Here is a 19,958-nt window from a genome sequence, read left to right as displayed (position 1 = left end):
CTCATACAAATGGAGCAGTTCTTGGATGGTGTTCCTGAAGACATCACACGGTACATACAAGATGGAAATCCCAAAGATATCGTTGAGGCGGGGGAGATTGGAGCCAAATGGATGGAACTGGCAGAAAGCAAAAAAGCTACTGTCAAGGGGAACGATTACCCCAGGGGGCACACAGACCATAAACCCTACAACCGAGGACAGCCAAAGACCCCACATACCACCCAAGTAAAGCCACAGATACCCTACCCTTCAACCTCACCAGTCTCCAGTAACTCACCTCGGCCCAGTGACCCATCAGATGGAAGATGCTTTAAGTGTAATGAACTGGGACATATCAAGGCCAAGTGTCCCAAGAACACCATGCGAGTGCAATTCATTACACCACCATCACACCAAAGATCCCCAGGCCCGGATGCCTCTCAAATACCCTTGGAGCGAAGGGAAAATTTGAGAGTGGGCGGAAAGAAGGTTACTGCGTGGAGAGACACGGGGGCACAAGTGTCAGCTATCCACCAATCCTTCGTTGACCCCAAATTCATCAACCCAAAGGCCAAAGTTACAATTTACCCCTTCATGTCACAAGCTGTAGACTTGCCTACAGCTCAACTGCCTGTCCAGTACAAAGGCTGGTCAGGAATGTGGACTTTTGCAGTCTATGACAATTATCCTATCCCCATGCTACTGGGGGAAGACTTGGCCAACCAGGTGAGGCGGGCCAAGAGAGTGGGAATGGTTACACGTAGCCAAACCAGGCAAGCTTCCAGACCCATTCCTGTTCCTGAGCCGTCCACAGACGCCCCGTCTGTGTTACCAGAGACCCAGACAGAGGTAGTGGACCCGGATTCCATGCCTACCACTGAAACAGCCACAGCATCTCCAGTCCCAGGCCCGGAACTGGAACAGCAACCAGCACCAGCAAGTGCAACCCCATCTTCAAACTCAACGCCAGGGGGCGCCAGCGAGCTAAAACTGGCAGAAGCAACAGACAGCCATACCCAAAAGGCTCAGCCAGAGCCTGAAATACCCTCAGGTGCACCAGCGGAGAGCGGTTCACCAGCAACGGAAACAACCCCATCACCTACATCGCTTCCAGAGGGACCAAGCCCAAGTCCACAGTCTGAGGAAGAACTGGTGACCCCAGCCTCAAGGGAACAGTTCCAGACTGAGCAGGAAGCAGATGACAGCCTTCAGAAAGCGTGGGCGGCGGCACGGAGCACCCCACCGCCTCTCAGCTCTTCTAATCGATCCCGGTTTGTTATAGACCAAGGACTTTTATACAAGGAAATTCTTTCTGGTGGACACCGTGAAGAATGGCAGCCGCAAAAACAGTTGGTGGTTCCAACTAAGTACTGGGGGAAGCTCTTAAGCTTAGCCCATGATCATCCCAGTGGCCATGCTGGGGTGAACAGAACCAAGGACCGGTTGGGGAAGTCCTTCCACTGGGAGGGGATGGGCAAGGACGTTGCCAAGTATGTCCGGTCTTGTGAGGTATGCCAAAGAGTGGGAAAGCCTCAAGACCAGGTCAAGGCCCCTCTCCAGCCACTCCCCATAATTGAGGTCCCATTTCAGCGAGTAGCTGTGGATATTCTGGGCCCTTTCCCGAAAAAGACGCCCAGAGGAAAGCAGTACGTACTGACTTCAGTGAACTTTGCTACCCGATGGCCAAAAGCAGTAGCTCTAGGCAACACCCGGGCTAACACTGTGTGCCTGGCCCTAACAGACATCTTTGCCAGGGTAGGTTGGCCCTCTGACATCCTTACAGATTCAGGGTCTAATTTCCTGGCAGGGACCATGGAAAAACTGTGGGAAACTCATGGGGTGAATCACTTGGTTGCCACCCCGTACCACCATCAAACCAATGGCCTGGTGGAAAGGTTCAGTGGAACTTTGGGGGCCATGATACGAAAATTCATCAACGAATTCTCCAATAATTGGGACCTAGTGTTGCAGCAGTTGCTGTTTGCCTACAGGGCTGTACCACATCCCAGTTTAGGGTTTTCACCATTTGAACTTGTGTATGGTCACGAGGTTAAGGGGCCATTACAGTTGGTGAAGCAGCAATGGGAGGGGTTTACGCCTTCTCCAGGAACTAACATTCTGGACTTTGTAAGCAACCTACAAAGCACCCTCCGACACTCTTTAGCCCTTGCTACAGAGAACCTAAAGGATGCTCAAGAAGAGCAAAAGGCCTGGTATGACAGACATGCCAGAGAACGTTCCTTCACGGTAGGAGACCAGGTTATGGTCTTGAAGGCGCAAAAGGCCCATAAGATGGAAGCATCATGGGAAGGGCCATTCACGGTCCAAGAGCGCCTGGGAGCTGTAAACTACCTCATAGCATTTCCCAATTCCTCACTAAAGCCTAAAGTGTACCATGTTAATTCTCTCAAGCCTTTCTATTCCAGAGACTTACAGGTTTGTCAGTTTACAGTCCAGGGAGAGGATGCTGAGTGGCCTGACGGTGTCTACTACGACGGGAAAAAAGACGGTGGCGTGGAAGAGGTGAACCTCTCAACCACCCTGGAACGTCTGCAGCGGCAACAAATCAAGGAGCTGTGCACTAGCTTCGCCCCATTGTTCTCAGCCACCCCAGGACGAACTGAACGGGCATACCACTCCATTGATACAGGTAATGCTCACCCAATCAGAACCCCACCCTACCGAGTGTCTCCTCATGCCCAAGCTGCTATAGAACGGGAGATCCAGAACATGCTACAGATGGGTATAATCCGCTCATCTACCAGTGCATGGGCATCTCCAGTGGTTCTGGTACCCAAACCAGATGGGGAAATACGCTTTTGCGTGGACTACCGTAAGCTAAATGCTGTAACTCGTCCGGACAACTATCCAATGCCACGCACCGATAAGCTATTGGAGAAGTTGGGACGTGCCCAGTTCATCTCTACAATAGACTTAACCAAGGGGTACTGGCAAGTACCGCTAGATGAACCTGCCAAGGAGAGGTCAGCATTCGTCACCCATGCGGGGGTGTATGAATTCAATGTCCTTCCTTTCGGCCTTCGAAATGCACCCGCCACCTTCCAGAGGCTGGTAGATGGTCTACTAGCTGGACTGGGAGAATTTGCAGTTGCCTACCTCGATGATGTGGCCATTTTTTCAGACTCCTGGCCCAAACACCTACTACACCTGGAAAAGGTCTTTGAGCGCATCAGGCAGGCAGAACTAACTGTTAAGGCCAAAAAGTGTCAAATAGGCCAAAACAAAGTAACTTACCTGGGACACCAGGTGGGTCGAGGAACCATAAACCCCCTACAGGCCAAGGTGGATGCTATCCAAAAGTGGCCTGTCCCACGGTCCAAGAAGCAGGTCCAATCCTTCTTAGGCTTGGCCGGATACTACAGGCGATTTGTACCCCACTACAGCCAAATCGCTGCCCCATTGACCGACCTGACCAAAAAGACCCAGCCAAATGCCGTTAAGTGGACTGATAAGTGTCAAAAGGCCTTTACCCAGCTTAAGGCGACGCTCATGTCTGACCCTGTGCTCAGGGCTCCGGATTTTGACAAGCCATTCCTAGTAACCACAGATGCATCTAAGCGTGGTATAGGAGCGGTGCTCATGCAGGAAGCAACAGATCACAACTTCCATCCTGTCGTGTTTCTCAGCAAAAAACTGTCTGAGAGGAAAAGTCACTGGTCAGTCAGTAAAAAGGAATGCTATGCCATTGTGTACGCCCTGGAAAAGCTACGCCCATATGTTTGGGGACGGCGGTTCCAACTACAAACTGACCATGCTGCACTAAAGTGGCTTCATACTGCCAAGGGGAACAACAAGAAACTTCTTCGTTGGAGTTTAGCTCTCCAAAATTTTAATTTTGAAATTCAACACATCACAGGAGCTTCTAATAAAGTTGCTAATGCACTCTCCCGTGAAAGTTTCCCAAAATTCAGTAGTTAAAAAGTGTTCTTAAAATGTAAAAGTCTGTTAGTTATATACTTAGTAGTATATGTAAAGGTGCATGTGTTGTATTAATCTGTTTCTTTTCAAGTTCTAGAAGGAAATCGCCGCCAGTGAGCTTCCCCACTGTCTGCAATTTGGGGGGCGTGTCATAAACAGATAGCTAAGGGTTAATGTCTCTTTCACCTGGAGCACCTGACCAGAGGACCAATCAGGAAACCGGATTTTTTCAACTTTGGGTGGGGGGAATTGTGTGTCTGAGGTCTTTGTTTTTCGGGCTGCCTGCTTTCTCTGAGCTTTGGAGAAGTAGTTCTATTTTCTAATCTTCTGTTTCTAAGTGTAAGGACAAAGAGATCAGGTAGTAAGTTATATGGTTTCTTTTCTTTGGTATTTGCATGAATATAAGTGCTGGAGGGCTTTGATTTGTATTCTTTTTGAATAAGGCTGTTTATTCAATATTCTTTTAAGCAATTAACCCTGTGTTGTATCATCTAATACAGAGAGAACATTTGTAGGTATTTTTCTTTCTTTTTATATAAAGCTTTCTTTTAAGACCTGTTGGAGTTTTTCTTTACTTCAGGGAAATTGAGTCTGTACTCACCAGGGAATTGGTGGGAGGAAGAAATCAAGGGGAGATCTGTGTGTTGGATTGCTAGCCCGATGTTGCATTCCCTCTGGGGGAATAGGAAAGTACTTTTTGTTTCCAGGATTGGGAACAGAGAGGGAGATTCACTCTGTTTGGATTCACAGAGCTGGTGTCTGTGTATCTCTCCAGGAGCACCTGGAGGGGGGAAGGGAAAAAGGATTATTTCCCTTTGTTGTGAGACTCAAGGGATTTGGGTCTTGGGGTCCCCAGGGAAGTTTTTTCAGAGGGACCAGAGTGCCCCAAAACACTCTAATTTTTTGGGTGGTGGCAGCAGGTACCAGGTCCAAGCTGGTAACTAAGCTTGGAGGTTTTTCATGCTAACCCCCATATTTTGGACGCTAAGGTCCAAATCTGGGACTAAGGTTATTACATGGGCGACCACATCTGCACACACTATTCAAGATGTGGGCATACCGTGGATTTATATAGAGACAATATGATATTTTCTGTCTTATCTATCCCTTTCTTAATGATTCCCAATATTCTGTTCACTATTTGGACTGCCGCTGCACATTGAGTAGATGTTTTCAGTGACTCCAAGATCTTTCTTGAGTGGTAACAGCTAATTTAGACCCCCATCGTATATGTATAGTTGGGATTGTATTACTTTGCAATTGTCAACATTGAATTTCATCTGAGAGTTTGTTGCCTAGTCATCCAGTTTTGAGAGATCCTTTTGTATCTCTTTGCAGTCTGCTTGGGACTTAACTATCTGGAGTAGTTTTGTATCATCCGCAAATTTTGCCACCTCACTGTTTACCCCTTTTTCCAGATTATTTATAAATACGTTGAACAGGTCTGGTCCCAGCTGAGACCTCTGGGGGACACAACTATTTACCCCTCTCCATTCTGAAAACTGACCATTTATTCCTATCCTTTGTTTCCTATCTTTTAACCAGTTACCAGTCTATGAGAGGACCTTCCCTCTTATTCCATGACAGCTTACTTTGCTTAAGAGCCTTTGGTGAGGGACCTTGTCAAGGTTTTCTGAAAATCTAAGTACACTATATCCACTGGATCCCCCTTGTCCACATGCTTATTGACCCCCTCAAAGAATTCTAGTAGGTTTTCCTGGTCATTGCAGACTGAGCTATCTGTGTTTTTAATGATTGAATCCCCATTATTATTACCTGTCTCTTCCCCATAACTGGAGTTCCCTCACCAAGAGAGGTATCCTCATTGCAAGAGGATACAATGATATCATCTGGCAGGAGGATCCCAACTGTGGGATCGTTTCCCTCTGCTCCAGTTGGATGTTCTCTTCCCTGAGACTTTCATCCGCCTCAACAGCACCGAGGGTGTCAAACCAAGGGTGGGACTGTTCTACTCTGTCCCAGAAAGTCTCATATATGTACCTCTGTGTCTCCCTAAGCTCCTCCAGTTCAACCACTGGTCTCCAAAGTCTGTACACGGTCTCTGAGGGCCAGGAGCTCCTTTCACCGAATGCACAGATACACCACCTGCCCATAAACTGGATAGCCCCCACTTTGTTGCTGGACTTCTGCCTGCATTCCCTTTTTACTCCTGCAACTTGTTCCTTTGTTGTTGTTTTGTTTTTATCAGGGGGTGTTTTTGGCTTTAAGTTTAAAGAATGTTAAGTGTATCGAGCACCACCTCATAGTCTCCCTTTAAACTCCCTCGCAAAACTCCCCTGTTATCCACTCCTGTTCACTAGCTCCTCTGGTCGTTTAGGAGTGGGCTTTTTAAAGCCCTGGTCTTCCTGAGTAGCCCCACCCCCTGGTTAAGGGTTGATGCGTGCTGAAGGGCTTAGGGATCAAAGCCGGGTTAAGAAGCTCTCAGCCTTGCTTAGAAGGCCGCTAGGCTAAGCACACAGGCCCTGAAACAAAAAGACCACACGGAATATTTCAGTCAAGCAGCAAGCCCACCACAAACACACACTAAGGCACGGGGACTGAGGCTCAGATCTGCGTTCTAATCATGGCTCGGCTACAGATTTCCTGTGTGACATCAGTTAGGGCTTGTCTGCACAGAGAGTTAGCATGCAGCAAGCTAGGCAAAAATCTGCAACACACCAGCTTGCCATGTATTAACTGGTCATGTGGACCTTGTTAGCATGCACAAAGTTCTACAGTGCACTTTGAGATGCACTTGTGTAGACAAGCCTTTAATTTTTCTCTGCCTTAACTCCTCATTTGTAAAATAGGGTAACGCTTACATACCTCACAGTGGCACTGTGAGGATAACAGGTGGCAGTTTTGCAACAAAAAAACTTCAAAAACAGACTCCAAAGAGAGACTGCTGAACTCGAATTAATATGCAAATTAGACACAATTAACTCAGGCCTTAACAGAGACTGGGAATGGCTGGGTCATTACACTAATTGAATCTATTTCCATATGTTAGGTTCTCCTCACACCTTCTATGGGTCATCTTAATTATCACTTCAAAAGTTTTTTTTTCCCCTGCTGATGATAGCTCATCTCAGTTGATTAGACTCTTCCTGTTGGTATGCATACTTCCATTTTTTCATGTTCTCTGTATGTATAAATATCTTCTGCCTGTGTGTTCCATTCTGTGCATCTCGTGTAGCTCACGAAAGCTCATGCTGAGATAAATTTGTTAGTCTCTAAGGTACCACATGTATTCTTGTTCTTTTTGTGGATTCAGACTAACACGGCTGCTACTCTGAAACCAGAGAAACCGTTGAGAAGCTCAGATAGCTTGAGTGGTCACATGACTTTCATTAGCTATCCCTTTTAAAAAAAAAAAAAAAAAGGTAACATGAAATGCCTTGTATTTTAGATAATGATTTTCAATATTAAATCTATGTATTGCATAAGGGCTTGGATTCTTTTTATCTTTTCAGTACTATGGTGCAGACACTGAAGTATGTATATAGGAACCATGGACTACGAAGAGGATTATACCGTGGTTTATCTCTGAATTATATTCGTTGTATACCGTCCCAGGCTGTGGCTTTTACCACATATGAGTTTATGAGACAGTTGTTGCACCTCAACTAAATTTTTTCTTAAACTTCACTGAAAAACTACAGTATCCGTCTTCATGTTATGTTTGTGAGTAAATTACTTGAAATGGGAAATTTAATCTCACTGTGAACTATTGGAGTTTTAGTACTTAATTTTATTTGCCAACAAAAAAATAAAAAAAAATGCATGGGGTAATAGAACCTTTTGGAGTCAGAACAGGAAATTGCTTAACATGGACATTAGCTTGCTATAACCAACTCTTTGCACTTGTACCTGTAGGCTTCATTACGTTAATACGAATACATTATATAATTTACAACCGTCACAGTTACATGGAAAGGAACTAGATTTTGATACGGGTTTCAAACTGTCTGATGTTTAGCTTTATGATGTCATTCCAGGATTTCAATATTATTTATCATTGTATTACTTGTTAACCCAGAATTTAAACATCTAATTTTCTTAAATAAATAAATAAGATTAAATTAACTTGAATAAAATTAACCTAATTTTCACTTGCTTGTGAGATTCTGTAAAAGTAGAACTTGGTCGCCCACAATCTAAGGGTTGCTCTATTTTATTGCATATGAATTGTTTGTGTACAGTTAAATAAATTAATGTTCTGTATCTTCTGATTGATAAACATTTCAAGACATGAAACTCCTTCAACTGTTAAAATAAATACTAGTAATGAGATTCATTTAAAAACAGAATCTTGTGATTTTGGAAGTCAATAACTTTGCTTGTTATCTTTTAAAAACAATGCTATTACTAAGTATGCTATTAACTTAAAATAGGATCTGATAAATGAAAATTCCTACATTACAATAACACATTAGACAGATCTCTGGGCCCAATCCTGCAAGATATTGCATACCATTTTGTAAGGTGTTGAATGCCCTCAAGTCAATTTTCTGAGAGTTGAGGGCACTCTACACCGTGTCACATTAGCCCCTAAATACATATTTGTCTTTGTGTTATGAGGTAGGAGAAAGCAGGGACAAGATTGTGTATGCTGCAGCATTTATGTGTCTGGACCATGTGCACACTTTTTGGGGAAGGGGAAAATAAAGGCTATACTGGAGCTTGTTTACAACTGTGGACAGTTATAGTATGAATATATAAAATGGGTACGTGCACTATGCTGGCTGTGCAGTATACTATTACCCTGATTTTTTTTTTTCTGCTACAGTTGCTGCTCTTCTTGAGGTAGGAAATGACTTAACAGATCTGCTCATACATGATCTACACTGATACAATTTCAATTTAAACAACTCCTTCTTAGCTGAAGAAACTGTAAAACTAGAATAATTATTCTTTCAGTCATTTACTTTAAGTAATGTAAGTTTATTTATTGATTGTAAATATTTTGAGTGATGTTCTGGTAATGGATATATTAACTAAACTAGTGATTTCATGATCAATATCACTTATTTTTGATGACAAGGCCACAACCTAGAATTTGAGTTTATAGATCAAGAATAACTTTTGTGGTTGGAATTTTTTCAGTTTATTAAAATATATATATTTCTTTTGATATTTACGTGTTACTGGCAGAGAATGAGATGTATTTGAATTTATTTTATTAAAAAAAACCTTGAATAACAATGAAATATCTTTATACGATTTGTAAATATTGCAGACAACAGAAATGCATGTTTCTGGAATTATACTATATTTCCCCTTGTAGGTAAACATAAATAAAATTGTCATACTTGCTTAAAAGTGACTACAGTTAAGATTTTGGTCTGACTTAATTTTATTTAAAGGAGAATTAATTGTGTTAGTGATTTGTGATCTTGAAGAGATCCTTCTAAGTATATGTGTAGACTTAAATTGCAATTGTAGTCTGAAGAAGAACTCTGCAAAAACAGCATTGTGAGATTCTTTTTTTTTTTTTTTGTTGGTTTTTAACTCAGTCTTGCAAGCTTTGTCAGTGGGGCTCCAGGATTCAAGCTTAGTTCTCTTCCCTTTTAGTATCACAGCAGTAATAAAGGTTTTGCAGGCTAAATTCTGTCTTTAATAACACATGTGAAGCCCTGTTGTCTTCTGTGGGTTTGCACAGGTATAATTAGAATTTAAACAGTCCTGCTGCACAAAATGGAATAGAATCCGACACAAAACGATAACCTTACTCTCAGGTATTGTCAATAGCAACAAGGGCCACGTTCAGTGTCTAAGGTTTCCTTTTAAAATTACAAAACAAAACTGACCTGAGCCCACACCCAGAAATCTGGGAAAACTATATACTTCCTTGTGGCGCCCTTAATAGGCAATACTTTCCCACTTATCGCAAGCACTAAGTTTGTGTATAAAACAAAGAAAACTTGTATTAAGGGCAGAGGGAACAGAGCACAGGAACATTGACTTAAAAGTATGCAAATAATTAAAACACGCACCCCACAGTATCTTGGGCAGTAGTCCTTTAATTCAGTTTCCTCACCTTCCAGTGTGAAAGTCCATTGGACTTTAACACACCATTTCCCCCCATCCCTCTACTGCACCTCAGTTTTTTGTCAAAGGTTAGCAAAGTTACAGAGTCCAATGGTGCGTTCAGATAGGTTCAATTCCAGCCCCTTCGCTGGGGGAAGGGAAGGAGTGCTGCCTGACTCCTGTGAAGAGATGCCTTGCTGCCCATCTCTTGTCTTGCTGCTACTGCTTTTTTGCATCTAACTTAGTTGTCTTGGCTATGCTGGGTTAACAGGCGTGAAAAGCGGTAAAAACTGTTACTAAAACAAGCAGCTATGACTGTGAATGAATATAAAGAGAGTGCCATTTTTGCTGTTTCACTTTTCAGAATAAAAATACGCTTTTAAAATGTATTTATAGTTTTTAAAACAAAACTTATTAAAAAACTGGTTTGTCTTGCTAACCCAATAATCCCAACTTTTTAAGGAAATGTATTGTTGTCTAGAAGATAGGTTAGGTTGGGGGGGATTTGAATTTTTCTAAGTGCCTGAGTTTCTCTCTTTCAACTCTCCCCCCCCCACCTTTTCTGAATAGGTTAGTCTCCCATATGCAGCTAAAATAAGGAGTCAGTTATGAATGCTAAACCAGTGAGAGAGAGCAGGAGGAAAATTATACAAACTTAAGTGTGAAAGAGAATTGAGTCCATTGCCTATTCCATTCCCTATCATCCCCTGCCCTAAAAAGATATTTCTATTTTTCTTTAGGAGAGTTGAGTCCCTCTTTTCCCTAAATTTCTGTGTCTTTGTCTTCCTTCCTCTCCCCAACCCCTGTATCATTCTGTGATCTGGGCTTCACTCTCAGCCAAAGAGAGTTGAAGAGCAGATCAGTTGGCTCCAACCAAGGTCCCATCACTACCTTAGTCAAATCAGCCACATGCTTTCATATTTTTCTCTTTACATGCTCAGCAAAGGAAAATGTGATAGAAAGTTTGATTTTTCTAGTAGGGCTTTCAGGCAATTAAAAAAAATAATTGTGATTGTGTGATTAAAAAATTAATCACAATTAACCGCACTGTTAATAATAAATTTAAATATTTTTGGATGTTTTCTACATTTTCAAATAGATTGATTTCAATTACAACACAGAATAGAAAGTATATTTATTTTTTATTACAAATATTTACTCTGTAAAAAAACAAAAGAAATAATATTTTTCAATTCACCTAATAAGTACTGTAGTGCAATCTCTTTATCATGAAAGTTGAATTTACAAATGTAGAATTATGTACAAAAAATAACTGCATTCTAAAGTTTTACATTTTTATTTTTGAGCCTACAAGTCCACTCAGTCCTACTTGTTCAGCCAGTTGCTCAGACAAACAAGTTTGGATACAATTTGCAGGAGATGATTCTGCCTGCGTCTTGTTTACAGTGTCAGCTAAAAGTGTGAACAAGCGTTCGCATGGCACTTTTGTAGCCAGCATTGCAAGATATTTTTGTGCCAGATGTGCCAAAGATTCATATGTCCCTTCATGCTTCAACCACCATTCCAGAGGATATTTCCAGGCTGATGATGGGTTCTGCTTAATAACGATCCACAGTAGTGCAGACTGCAGCATGTTCATTTTCATCATCTGAGTCAGGTGGCACCAGCAGAAAGCTGATTTTCTTTTTTGGTGGTTTGTGTTCTGTAGTTTCCGCATCAGAGCGTTGCTCTTTTAAGACTTCTGAAAGATTGCTCCACACTTTGTCCCTCTTAGATTTTGGATGGCACCTCAGATTCTTAAACCTTGGGTCGAATGCTATAGCTATTTTTAGAAATCTCACATTGGTACCTTCTTTGCTTTTTGTAAAATCTGCAGTGAAAATGTTCTTAAAACGAACATGTGGTGGGTCATCTGAGACTGCTGTAACATTAAATATATGGCAGAATGCGGGTAAAACAGAGCAAGAGAGATACAGTTCTCCCTCAAGGAGTTTAGTCACAAATTTAATCAACAAATTTTTTTAACGAGCCCCATCAGCATGGAAGCATTTCCTCTGGAATGATGGCCAAAGGCTAAGCGTTCCTATGCCCCTTCATGCTATCTGGCACGTTAAATACTTCACAATGCTGGCTACAAAAGTGCCATGTGAACGCTTCTCACTTTCTGATGACGTTGTAAATAAGAAGCGGGCAGCATTATCTCCCGTAAAGGTAAGCAAACTTGTTTGTCTTAGCGATCGGATGAGGAAGAAGTAGGACTGAGTGGGCTTGTGGGCTCTAAAGTTTTATATTGTTTCGTTTTTGAGTGCAGTTATATAACAAACAATCTACATTTGTAAGCTGCACTTTCACGCTAGATACTGCACTACAGTACTTATGAAGTGAATTAAAAATACAATTTGTTATCATTTTTACAGTGCAGATATTTGTAATAAGAATATAAAGTTAACACTACACTTTGTATACTGTGTTGTAATTGAAATCAATATATTTGAAAATGTAGAAAAACATCCAAAAATATTTAATAAATTTCAATTGGTTTTCTATTGTTTAACCATGCTATTAAAACTGTGATTAATTGCAATTACTTTTTTTAGTTAATCACGAGTTAACTGCGATTAATCAACAGCCCTATTTTTAGAGTTTGCTGTTTAAAAAAAAATAAGCAACTTATTTCACACTTTTCTTTGAATTTATGATGGTGAAAAAGTAGCTGTAGTGGGGTGCCCTAAGTTTAGAATTGTTTTCATATAGCTTTTTAGCAAAGTCATGGCCACATCACATACAGATTAGACTAATTCCCACTTCCACTATGCATTCACCTTGCATGTAAATCTTAGATTTTTTTTTTTTTTGGTCAGAGTGTCCCTATTCCATATTTGTCAAACACAGCTTAAATCAAAATTCCAAGTAAACCATGCACACACTAAAAATATGTAAAAATATAGCCTATTCAATGCCATAATAACCAGTTCTGATATTGTACAATAAGAAACATACAAACACACCACAGAAGATTTTTCCATTGATATTTGATACTTAACTTTAATTCACTATTTTGAAAAAAGTGAATTAAAGTTAACCCCACAGCAGTTGTCCATATCTCTCTTCGGTGGAGCTTGAGGCAGCTCTGATGTGTAATTTAATGTAGTCCACACAGCTTTACACTTATTTTCAAAACAAATTGAAAAAAGTTATGTTCTATTTCCAACCATCTGCCATATATTACATTAGAGAAAGGAAAAGGGCAGGGGATAATGAGACATGAATTGTTAGCTCACTGCTTAGATTCTGCCAGATTGAAATGATCACTGTTGCAGGATGAGCTGTACTTTAGAGCCCTTTTAGTCCTCCTGCGTGCACCCTTCAGGTGATAAGCTTGGCTTCCTTTATCTCTCTCAGGATCCAACCACCTTTGGACTGATCTCTGGGTTGCACCCCGCCTATTCCCAACTGTGTAACCAGAATGGGCCCAATTGTACTTATTAACAAGAAAATTTCTTTCTGCCAGTGTGTGACCCATGACTGACTAAAGTGACATAACACAATTTTATCAAAACAAACATAGCTTATTCACCCAAAAGTACATAGCAAACAGGGAAAAAAACAAGGAAAGTCTGGTTCTTGCCTATGCTATTTTTCCCTTGGAAGTGTTGGGTAAATTGCACTCTGCTCAGACATCCCTTACCCTGGACTAGGAGTGAGAGACAACCCCTCTAGCATGCTATCTATTTTACCTTCAGAGACTGATCTCCGCCTGTTGCTATCTACTTAAGGCCCCCTTCCTTCCTGGGCTGGGGATTTGGTTTAAGTGATCCTTGGATTTGAGATTTGGACCTGGCAAGAATAATCTCAGTTAGCCCAGCTGGAGCTAGGCAGGTGCGTGTTCCCCAATTAATAGTTTCCCTATTGTTTCTTTGGGTACCTTTGATACTTTTTTTTTTTTTTTTTTAAGTACAGTACCTTATCTTTGCTGCGGTTTCCACTCTTACAAGTTTCTTTGATTTGACTCCTTGCAGCTAGGTAAGGTATCAAATATACGAACTGAGGTGCACATGATGTACATAAAAAAAATTCCCTTTTTCTCCCTCATTTGCCACAGAAATAAAGGGGACACTTTCCATTACCATGCAGTGTCAGATGTTTGAGACTGCTTCCCTGAAATCAACACTCAAGGTTTTGAAGCAAAGACATCGAGAGAAATCTTTGGCCTAAAAAGGGACTTTTCTTAACTACTTATGCTAGGAAGAAGATTATGAAGTGACAGTCAAAAAAAGCTAATAGTTTTGGGAATCATTAGGAAAGGGCTAACACCAGCAAGGGGCGGGTACCAGTACCACATGTTCAGCTGCCCTACAGCCAAGCTGGCAGTAGCAGCCTGGGGCCAGGCGCTGGCTGAGCAGAAGTGTTGGGATGGCGCAGTGGCCCTTGAAAGTCACACGGCACTTTCCAAAACGTTAGCTGGGCTAACGTCGCGCTCCCCCACGTCTGAAGCACTCGGGACAAAGCGCCACGTCCTGCTACCTGGGAGCGACGCGAGCTGCTGGCTGCGCTGACCGGCCTTCCGTTGGCTGAGCGCCGCGCGCGCTCGCCGGGCCCTGCACCAACCTGCAGCACGCGGGCAGGTTCTGTCCCGCCCCTGGGCTGAGCGCGGCGTTACTGAGTCTGCGCAACTCTTCCAAACTGGCGGGACTTTCATTCATAGACGGGAGAGTCTCCATGACCACGCCCACTCCCCTTGGGCGCCCCTCTTCGCCCGGTATCGGGTCTCTCGGCTTTCGCCGTCCCTATGGAGCTGGGGCGGGAAAAGCAGCGGGTGCTAGAGGAGCCGATGGAGAAAAGCGTCTGTGAGGAGCTGGCCCAGCCGGAGAGGTACCGCCCGGGGGAGGGGGAGGGATCCGCCACAGCGCGCGTTGTTCGAAATAGGAGCGGGACTCAGAGTCAGCCGCCTTCTCAGCCTCCCCGGCGCTCTCAGTCCTCTCGCTGCGGCGACCGACTTCTCCTTTCCGCCGCTTGTCCCGATTGTCCGGGGATCCCCGCGCCGTGTGCCGAGAGCCCCGACCCTGGGGGACCGGCCCCGCGCCACCGGCCCCGCGCCGGGGCCTGTCATTCCGAGCTGGGGGAACGGCTCGGAAGCAGCTGTAATTGCAGCCTGAGCTTTTTCACTGTGGCTGGTGGCCGTGTGAGGTCGGTGGTCCCAACATGCAGTTCTCTGGTAGGAACTAAGGAGTATTGTTTCCTGGACCCAGCTTGCAGGCCGCGTCTCGGTCCTGAGGAGAGGGGTGGGTGCAAGCCACGTTGCAGAGCTCCCCGGTCTGTCTTTGGGGTGGGTGGGACGGAGTCTCTTTCAAACAAAACAAAAACCTCCTTGGAACAAATTGAATTTGGAGTTTCTAGGCTAGCGGTTCTCAAACTTCATTGCACTGTGATGCCCTTCTGACAATGAAAATGACTACATGACCCCAGGAGGGGGGCCAAAGTTGGAGCCCGCTGCTTGGGGATGCGGGGTGCGGGGTTCCAAAGCTGAAGCCCAAGGGCTTCAGCCTCAGGCAGGGGGCTTGTAAAGTGAGCCCTGTCGCCACCTAGTGCTGAAGCCCTCAGGCTTCGGCTTCAGCCCCACGCTTTGCCCAGCAAGTCTGAGCCAGCCCTGGTGACCCCATTAAAATGGGTTTGTGATCCAGTTTGGGGTCCCAACTCATAGTTTGAGAACTACTGTCCTAGACCAGTGCATTGTTGATGTAGGCTCCAGAGCTCCTTTTCAGCCAGGTTTCCCAGAAAAACTCTACCTTGGGATAGGATGTGGCAGAGGATTGAAAACTCGTTTTACATTAGGAATCTTGCTTCAGACTTAAATATGGACTGGCTATGGCCTCCAAACACCACTGTGTATTTGATTGCATTAATGAAACCATTTGTTAAGTTTTCAGAAGAGAGCAGTTGACTTCTGTGACACAACACTCAGCAAAGGTTTGAACAACAGATACTGTGTATTAAGCATCAACATAGTAGAGAAAAATGAAGATGGTCCTGAGAAACACCTGACAATTACAGCTGCTCAGTCACTTGAAGATACAGAACTGTGTATTCTAAGGAATGACTGGTAACCGATATATAAATATAAACATTTTCTGTGATGGGGATATGATGTTAGATTATGAACTAGTTTTCTGAATGCTCTTTGTGGGTGGGTTTTTTATAGGGGTGTCAACTAATGAGATAATAATGGAATACTATTTATTTAAATATTTGTGGATTTTTTTACATTTTCAAATATATTAATTTCAATTACAACACAATACAAAGTGTACAGTGCTAATTTTATATTTTTATTACAAATATTTGCACTGTAAAACAAAAGAAATACTATTTTTCAGTTCACCTCATACAATACTGTAGTGCAGTCTCTTTTATCATGAAAGATGACCTTACAAATGGACAATTATGTACAAAAAATAACTGCATTCAAAAATAAAACAATGTAGAACTTTAGCGCCTACAAGTCCACTCAGTCCTACTTCTTGTTCAGCTAATTGCTCAGAGAAACAAGTTTGTTTACATTTGCGGGAGATAATGCTGCCAGGTTCTTGCTTACAATGTCATCTGAAAGTGAGAACAGGTGTTTGCATGGCACTTTTGTAGCCAGCATTACAAGGTATTTACATGCCAGATATAACTTAGATAATTTTTTCACATCTTAGGGCTTGGCTACACTTGCAGGTGTGCAGCGCTGGGAGTTACAGCTGTCTTCGTACAGCAGTGTAGGGAAAGCGCTGGAGTGTGGTCACACTGGCGGCTACCAGCACTGCAGTGTGGCCACATTTGCAGCATTTGCAGCGCTGTTGGGAGTGGTGCATTGTGGGCAGCTATCCCACAGAGCACCTCGTCCCATTTTGGCGCCGCGGGTTGTGGGAAGGGGCCGGAAGGGTGCGGGTCATTCTGCTTCCTGTCCCAATGCCCCGTGATGCATCGCTTCACATCCCAGCAGTCCCTGTTTTTCTGTCCACGTTTGGCGCCATTGTGACTCTCCCAACGGTTTCTGTGCAGCTCGATTTCTGTGGGAAATGGAGCCCGAACTGCTGAGGAATATGCTGACGAGTCTCGCCAGCACATCACGTTTGGCAGTTGAGCTATTCCTTAAGCTCCAAAGTGATGAGGAGTCCGACGATGATAGCGAGTCGCCTGATGCGTACGACATGACATTGCTTGTGGCTTTCACGGAAACGCTCAGCACCGTGGAACGCTGCTTTAGGGCTTGGGAAACAAGAACTGAGTGGTGGGATCACATTGTCATGGAAGTCTGGGATGATGAGCAGTGGCTGCAGAACTTTCGGATGAGAAAAGCTACTTTCATGGGACTGTGTGCTGAGCTCGCCCCCACCCTGCAGCTCAAGGACACGAGATTGAGAGCTGCCCTGCTGGTGGAGAAGCGGGTGGCTATTGCAATCTGGAAGCTGGCAACTCCAGACCACTACCGATCGGTCGGGAACCAGTTTGGAGTGGGAAAGTCGACTGTTGGGATTGTTTTGATGCAAGTTTGCAGGGCCATTAATCGCATCCTGCTAAGAAGAACCGTGACTCTGGGGAACGTGCAGGACATTGTGGATGGCTTTGCACAAATGGGTTTTCTTAACTGTGGAGGGGCGATAGATGGGACGCATATTCCTATTGTAGCACCACCCCACCTAGCATCCGAGTACATTAATCGGAAGGGGTATTTCTCTATGGTTCTCCAGGTGCTTGTGGATCACCGTGGGCGTTTCATTGACATTAACACAGGCTGGCCTGGAAAGGTGCATGATGCACGCATCTTTCGGAACACTGGCCTGTTCTGGAAGCTGCAGGAAGGGACTTTTTTCCCAGACCGGAAGATCACAGTAGGGGACTTTGAAATGTCCATTGTGATCCTTGGAGACCCCGCTTACCCGTTAATGCCTTGGCTCATGAAACCGTATACAGGGAAGCTTGACAGGAGCAAGGACCGGTTCAACTACGGGCTGAGCCGGTGCAGAATAACTGTGGAGTGTGCTTTTGGCCATTTAAAAGGGTGCTGACGATCTCTAAGGGAAGCTAGACTTGGGGGAAAGCAGCATCCCTGCGGTTATATCTGCGTGCTGCACCCTCCATAATATTTGTGAAGGGAAGGGTGAAACATTCAGTCAGGAATGGGCCTCTGAGGTTCAACTCCTGGAGGCTGAATTTGCACAGCCAGAGAGCAGGGCTACTAGAGTGGCCCAGCACAGGGCTTCAAGGATTAGGAATGCCTTGAGGGAGGAATTTGAGGCTGAAAACCAACAGTAATGTTTGGTGCCCTGCACGGGAGTGAAGTGCAGTGGTTACAATGTTAGTAGGAATCTGTTTTTCCTAAGCTGATTTGCAGTGCCTGTTTCTTTCCTGGGCTACGGTATCTTTGACTTTCTGCAATAATAAAGACTGTTTTCACAGCCAAGAATTCATTTATTGAAAAGAAAATAACTTTATTGACAGACACACAATATTTTGGGAACCTAAAAGGGCAGGGGGGTGTGGTGGGGAACTGTACAGTCACAGGTTTGAATATGTCATGTCTGGAGTGCTGTGCAATGACTGCTGCACTTCAGGATGCCTATACTGCATGGTGATGGGGGTTGAGTGCAGAGGGTAAGGGTCGTAGTTCTCAGGGCTGTTGGTGAACGTACAAGTGTTGGATGCAGCTGGTGGAGGTAAGAACCTGGATGCTGGGGAAAGGGGTTTGGAGCTGACATTGGGGCATAAGGGAAAGAGCTTTGGGAAGGGGGAGGGCCGGCGCGGTAGTGCTCTGCCTGCATGGCTACAAGCACCTGGATAGAGTCCGCTTGCCACGCCAGGATGCTTATCAGCTGCTTTGTGCTTTTCTTCCTGGCCGCTGCGTTTCTCTGGCAGATCCTGCTTTCCCTTTCCCCAGGACGTCTTTGCTTTTTCACGGCTTCTTCCGCAGGTTTTGGAGTCTTTGAGCTGTTGATAACACGGGCAGCCGAGAAGTCAAGGTCGTGGAAAGGCAAAAAAGGCAACAGTTAACAGAGTCAGCATTGTTTATATCTCAGACAGTTATTCCCACACAGTGAAGGAGTTTACAGTCTTCACTTAAGCATAATTTTCCCATACCAAAGAGAGCGCACGCAACCCACAGGAGCCCCGAAATGGTGAGTAAGGGGGACTGATTGCTTCAGGGCTGTGCAGGGGTTTCTGTGCATTGGGGAAAGCAAACAGCTGCAAGGGGCACCTACACTGAACACTCTCCCAACATTTTCCACAGGAGTTGATCCTCGAAGATCTCGCTGCTGCGGGTCACCTGGGAAGAGCGGGAGGGTCTTCTACAGCAATGCAGATTCCGCTCTGGCCCCTGTGCAGCTTGCCTGCATGCAGCAATGGTCCCCCCACCCCTCGTGGCACAGTGGCGCGGACGCATTAGCCTGACTGGGACAAGGACCACGGTGGCTCTCCCTGTAAACTTGCACAAACGCATTGCCCACGCTCTGGCTGAAACTTTTGAAGAGATTACCAAGGCTGATTACTGCGACGTGATAGACCACATCAATGGGCTATTCCACATCAAGGCATGCATGCATGCAGCCCTAACCCTCCCTCCTCTCCCGAAACATTTCCATCCTGAAAATAAAAGCTGCTTACCGGGAACCCGCTCCTCCTCTTGTCCTTCACCAAGTAGCGGCTGCTGTGACTGGCTACCTTCCTCCTGGCTTGAGAAGAGCTCCTGGCTGCATGTCTCCTGGGACTCCGGGGTGTCTCCCCCCACCCCAGTACCCTCACTCTCGGTTCCTCCTCCCCCCCTTCCTCCCACCCCCCGCTCTGAAGTATCCATCGTGGTCCTCGGATTGGCGGTGGGGTCACCTCCAAGTATCGCGTCCAGCTCTTTGTAAAAGCGGCAGGTCGTGGGGGAAGCGCTGGAGCGATGGTTTCCCTTGCGGGCTTTGCAATAGGCACTGTGCAGCTCCTTCACTTTAACCCTGCACTGCACCGCGTCCCGGTCATGGCCCCTTTCCAGCATGGCCCTTGATATCTGTCCATAGGTATCG

At 44.6% G+C, this 19,958-nt stretch overlaps 2 protein-coding genes across 6 annotated transcripts in view; both read left to right on the top strand.

Annotated features, from left to right (window-relative positions):
* Window positions 1-9,254, top strand: part of SLC25A16 (solute carrier family 25 member 16) — a 37,601-nt gene extending 28,347 nt beyond the window's left edge. For 4 of the 5 annotated variants that reach the window (XM_050959669.1, XM_050959673.1, XM_050959671.1 and 1 more), the window contains one exon: window positions 7,392-9,254. In XM_050959669.1, the coding sequence (XP_050815626.1) occupies window positions 7,392-7,548 (157 nt within the window). In that variant the 3' untranslated portion in view covers window positions 7,549-9,254. The remainder of the gene's footprint in view (window positions 1-7,391) is intronic. The other variant, XM_050959670.1, reaches the window with a different exon arrangement.
* Window positions 9,255-14,137: 4,883 nt separating this feature from the next.
* The window catches only part of DNA2 (DNA replication helicase/nuclease 2), a 44,769-nt gene continuing 38,948 nt past the window's right edge, over window positions 14,138-19,958 (top strand). Inside the window, exons 1-2 of the mRNA XM_050959786.1 lie at window positions 14,138-14,781; window positions 15,830-16,009. Coding sequence (XP_050815743.1) covers window positions 14,699-14,781; window positions 15,830-16,009 — 263 coding nt within the window. The 5' untranslated portion in view covers window positions 14,138-14,698. The remainder of the gene's footprint in view (window positions 14,782-15,829; window positions 16,010-19,958) is intronic.

Source organism: Gopherus flavomarginatus, chromosome 6 (assembly GCF_025201925.1).
Source record: "Gopherus flavomarginatus isolate rGopFla2 chromosome 6, rGopFla2.mat.asm, whole genome shotgun sequence".
NCBI classification, from domain to species: domain Eukaryota; kingdom Metazoa; phylum Chordata; order Testudines; family Testudinidae; genus Gopherus; species Gopherus flavomarginatus.
Note: the sequence above shows the minus strand (reverse complement) of the source record. Positions and strands in the feature narration are given on the sequence as shown.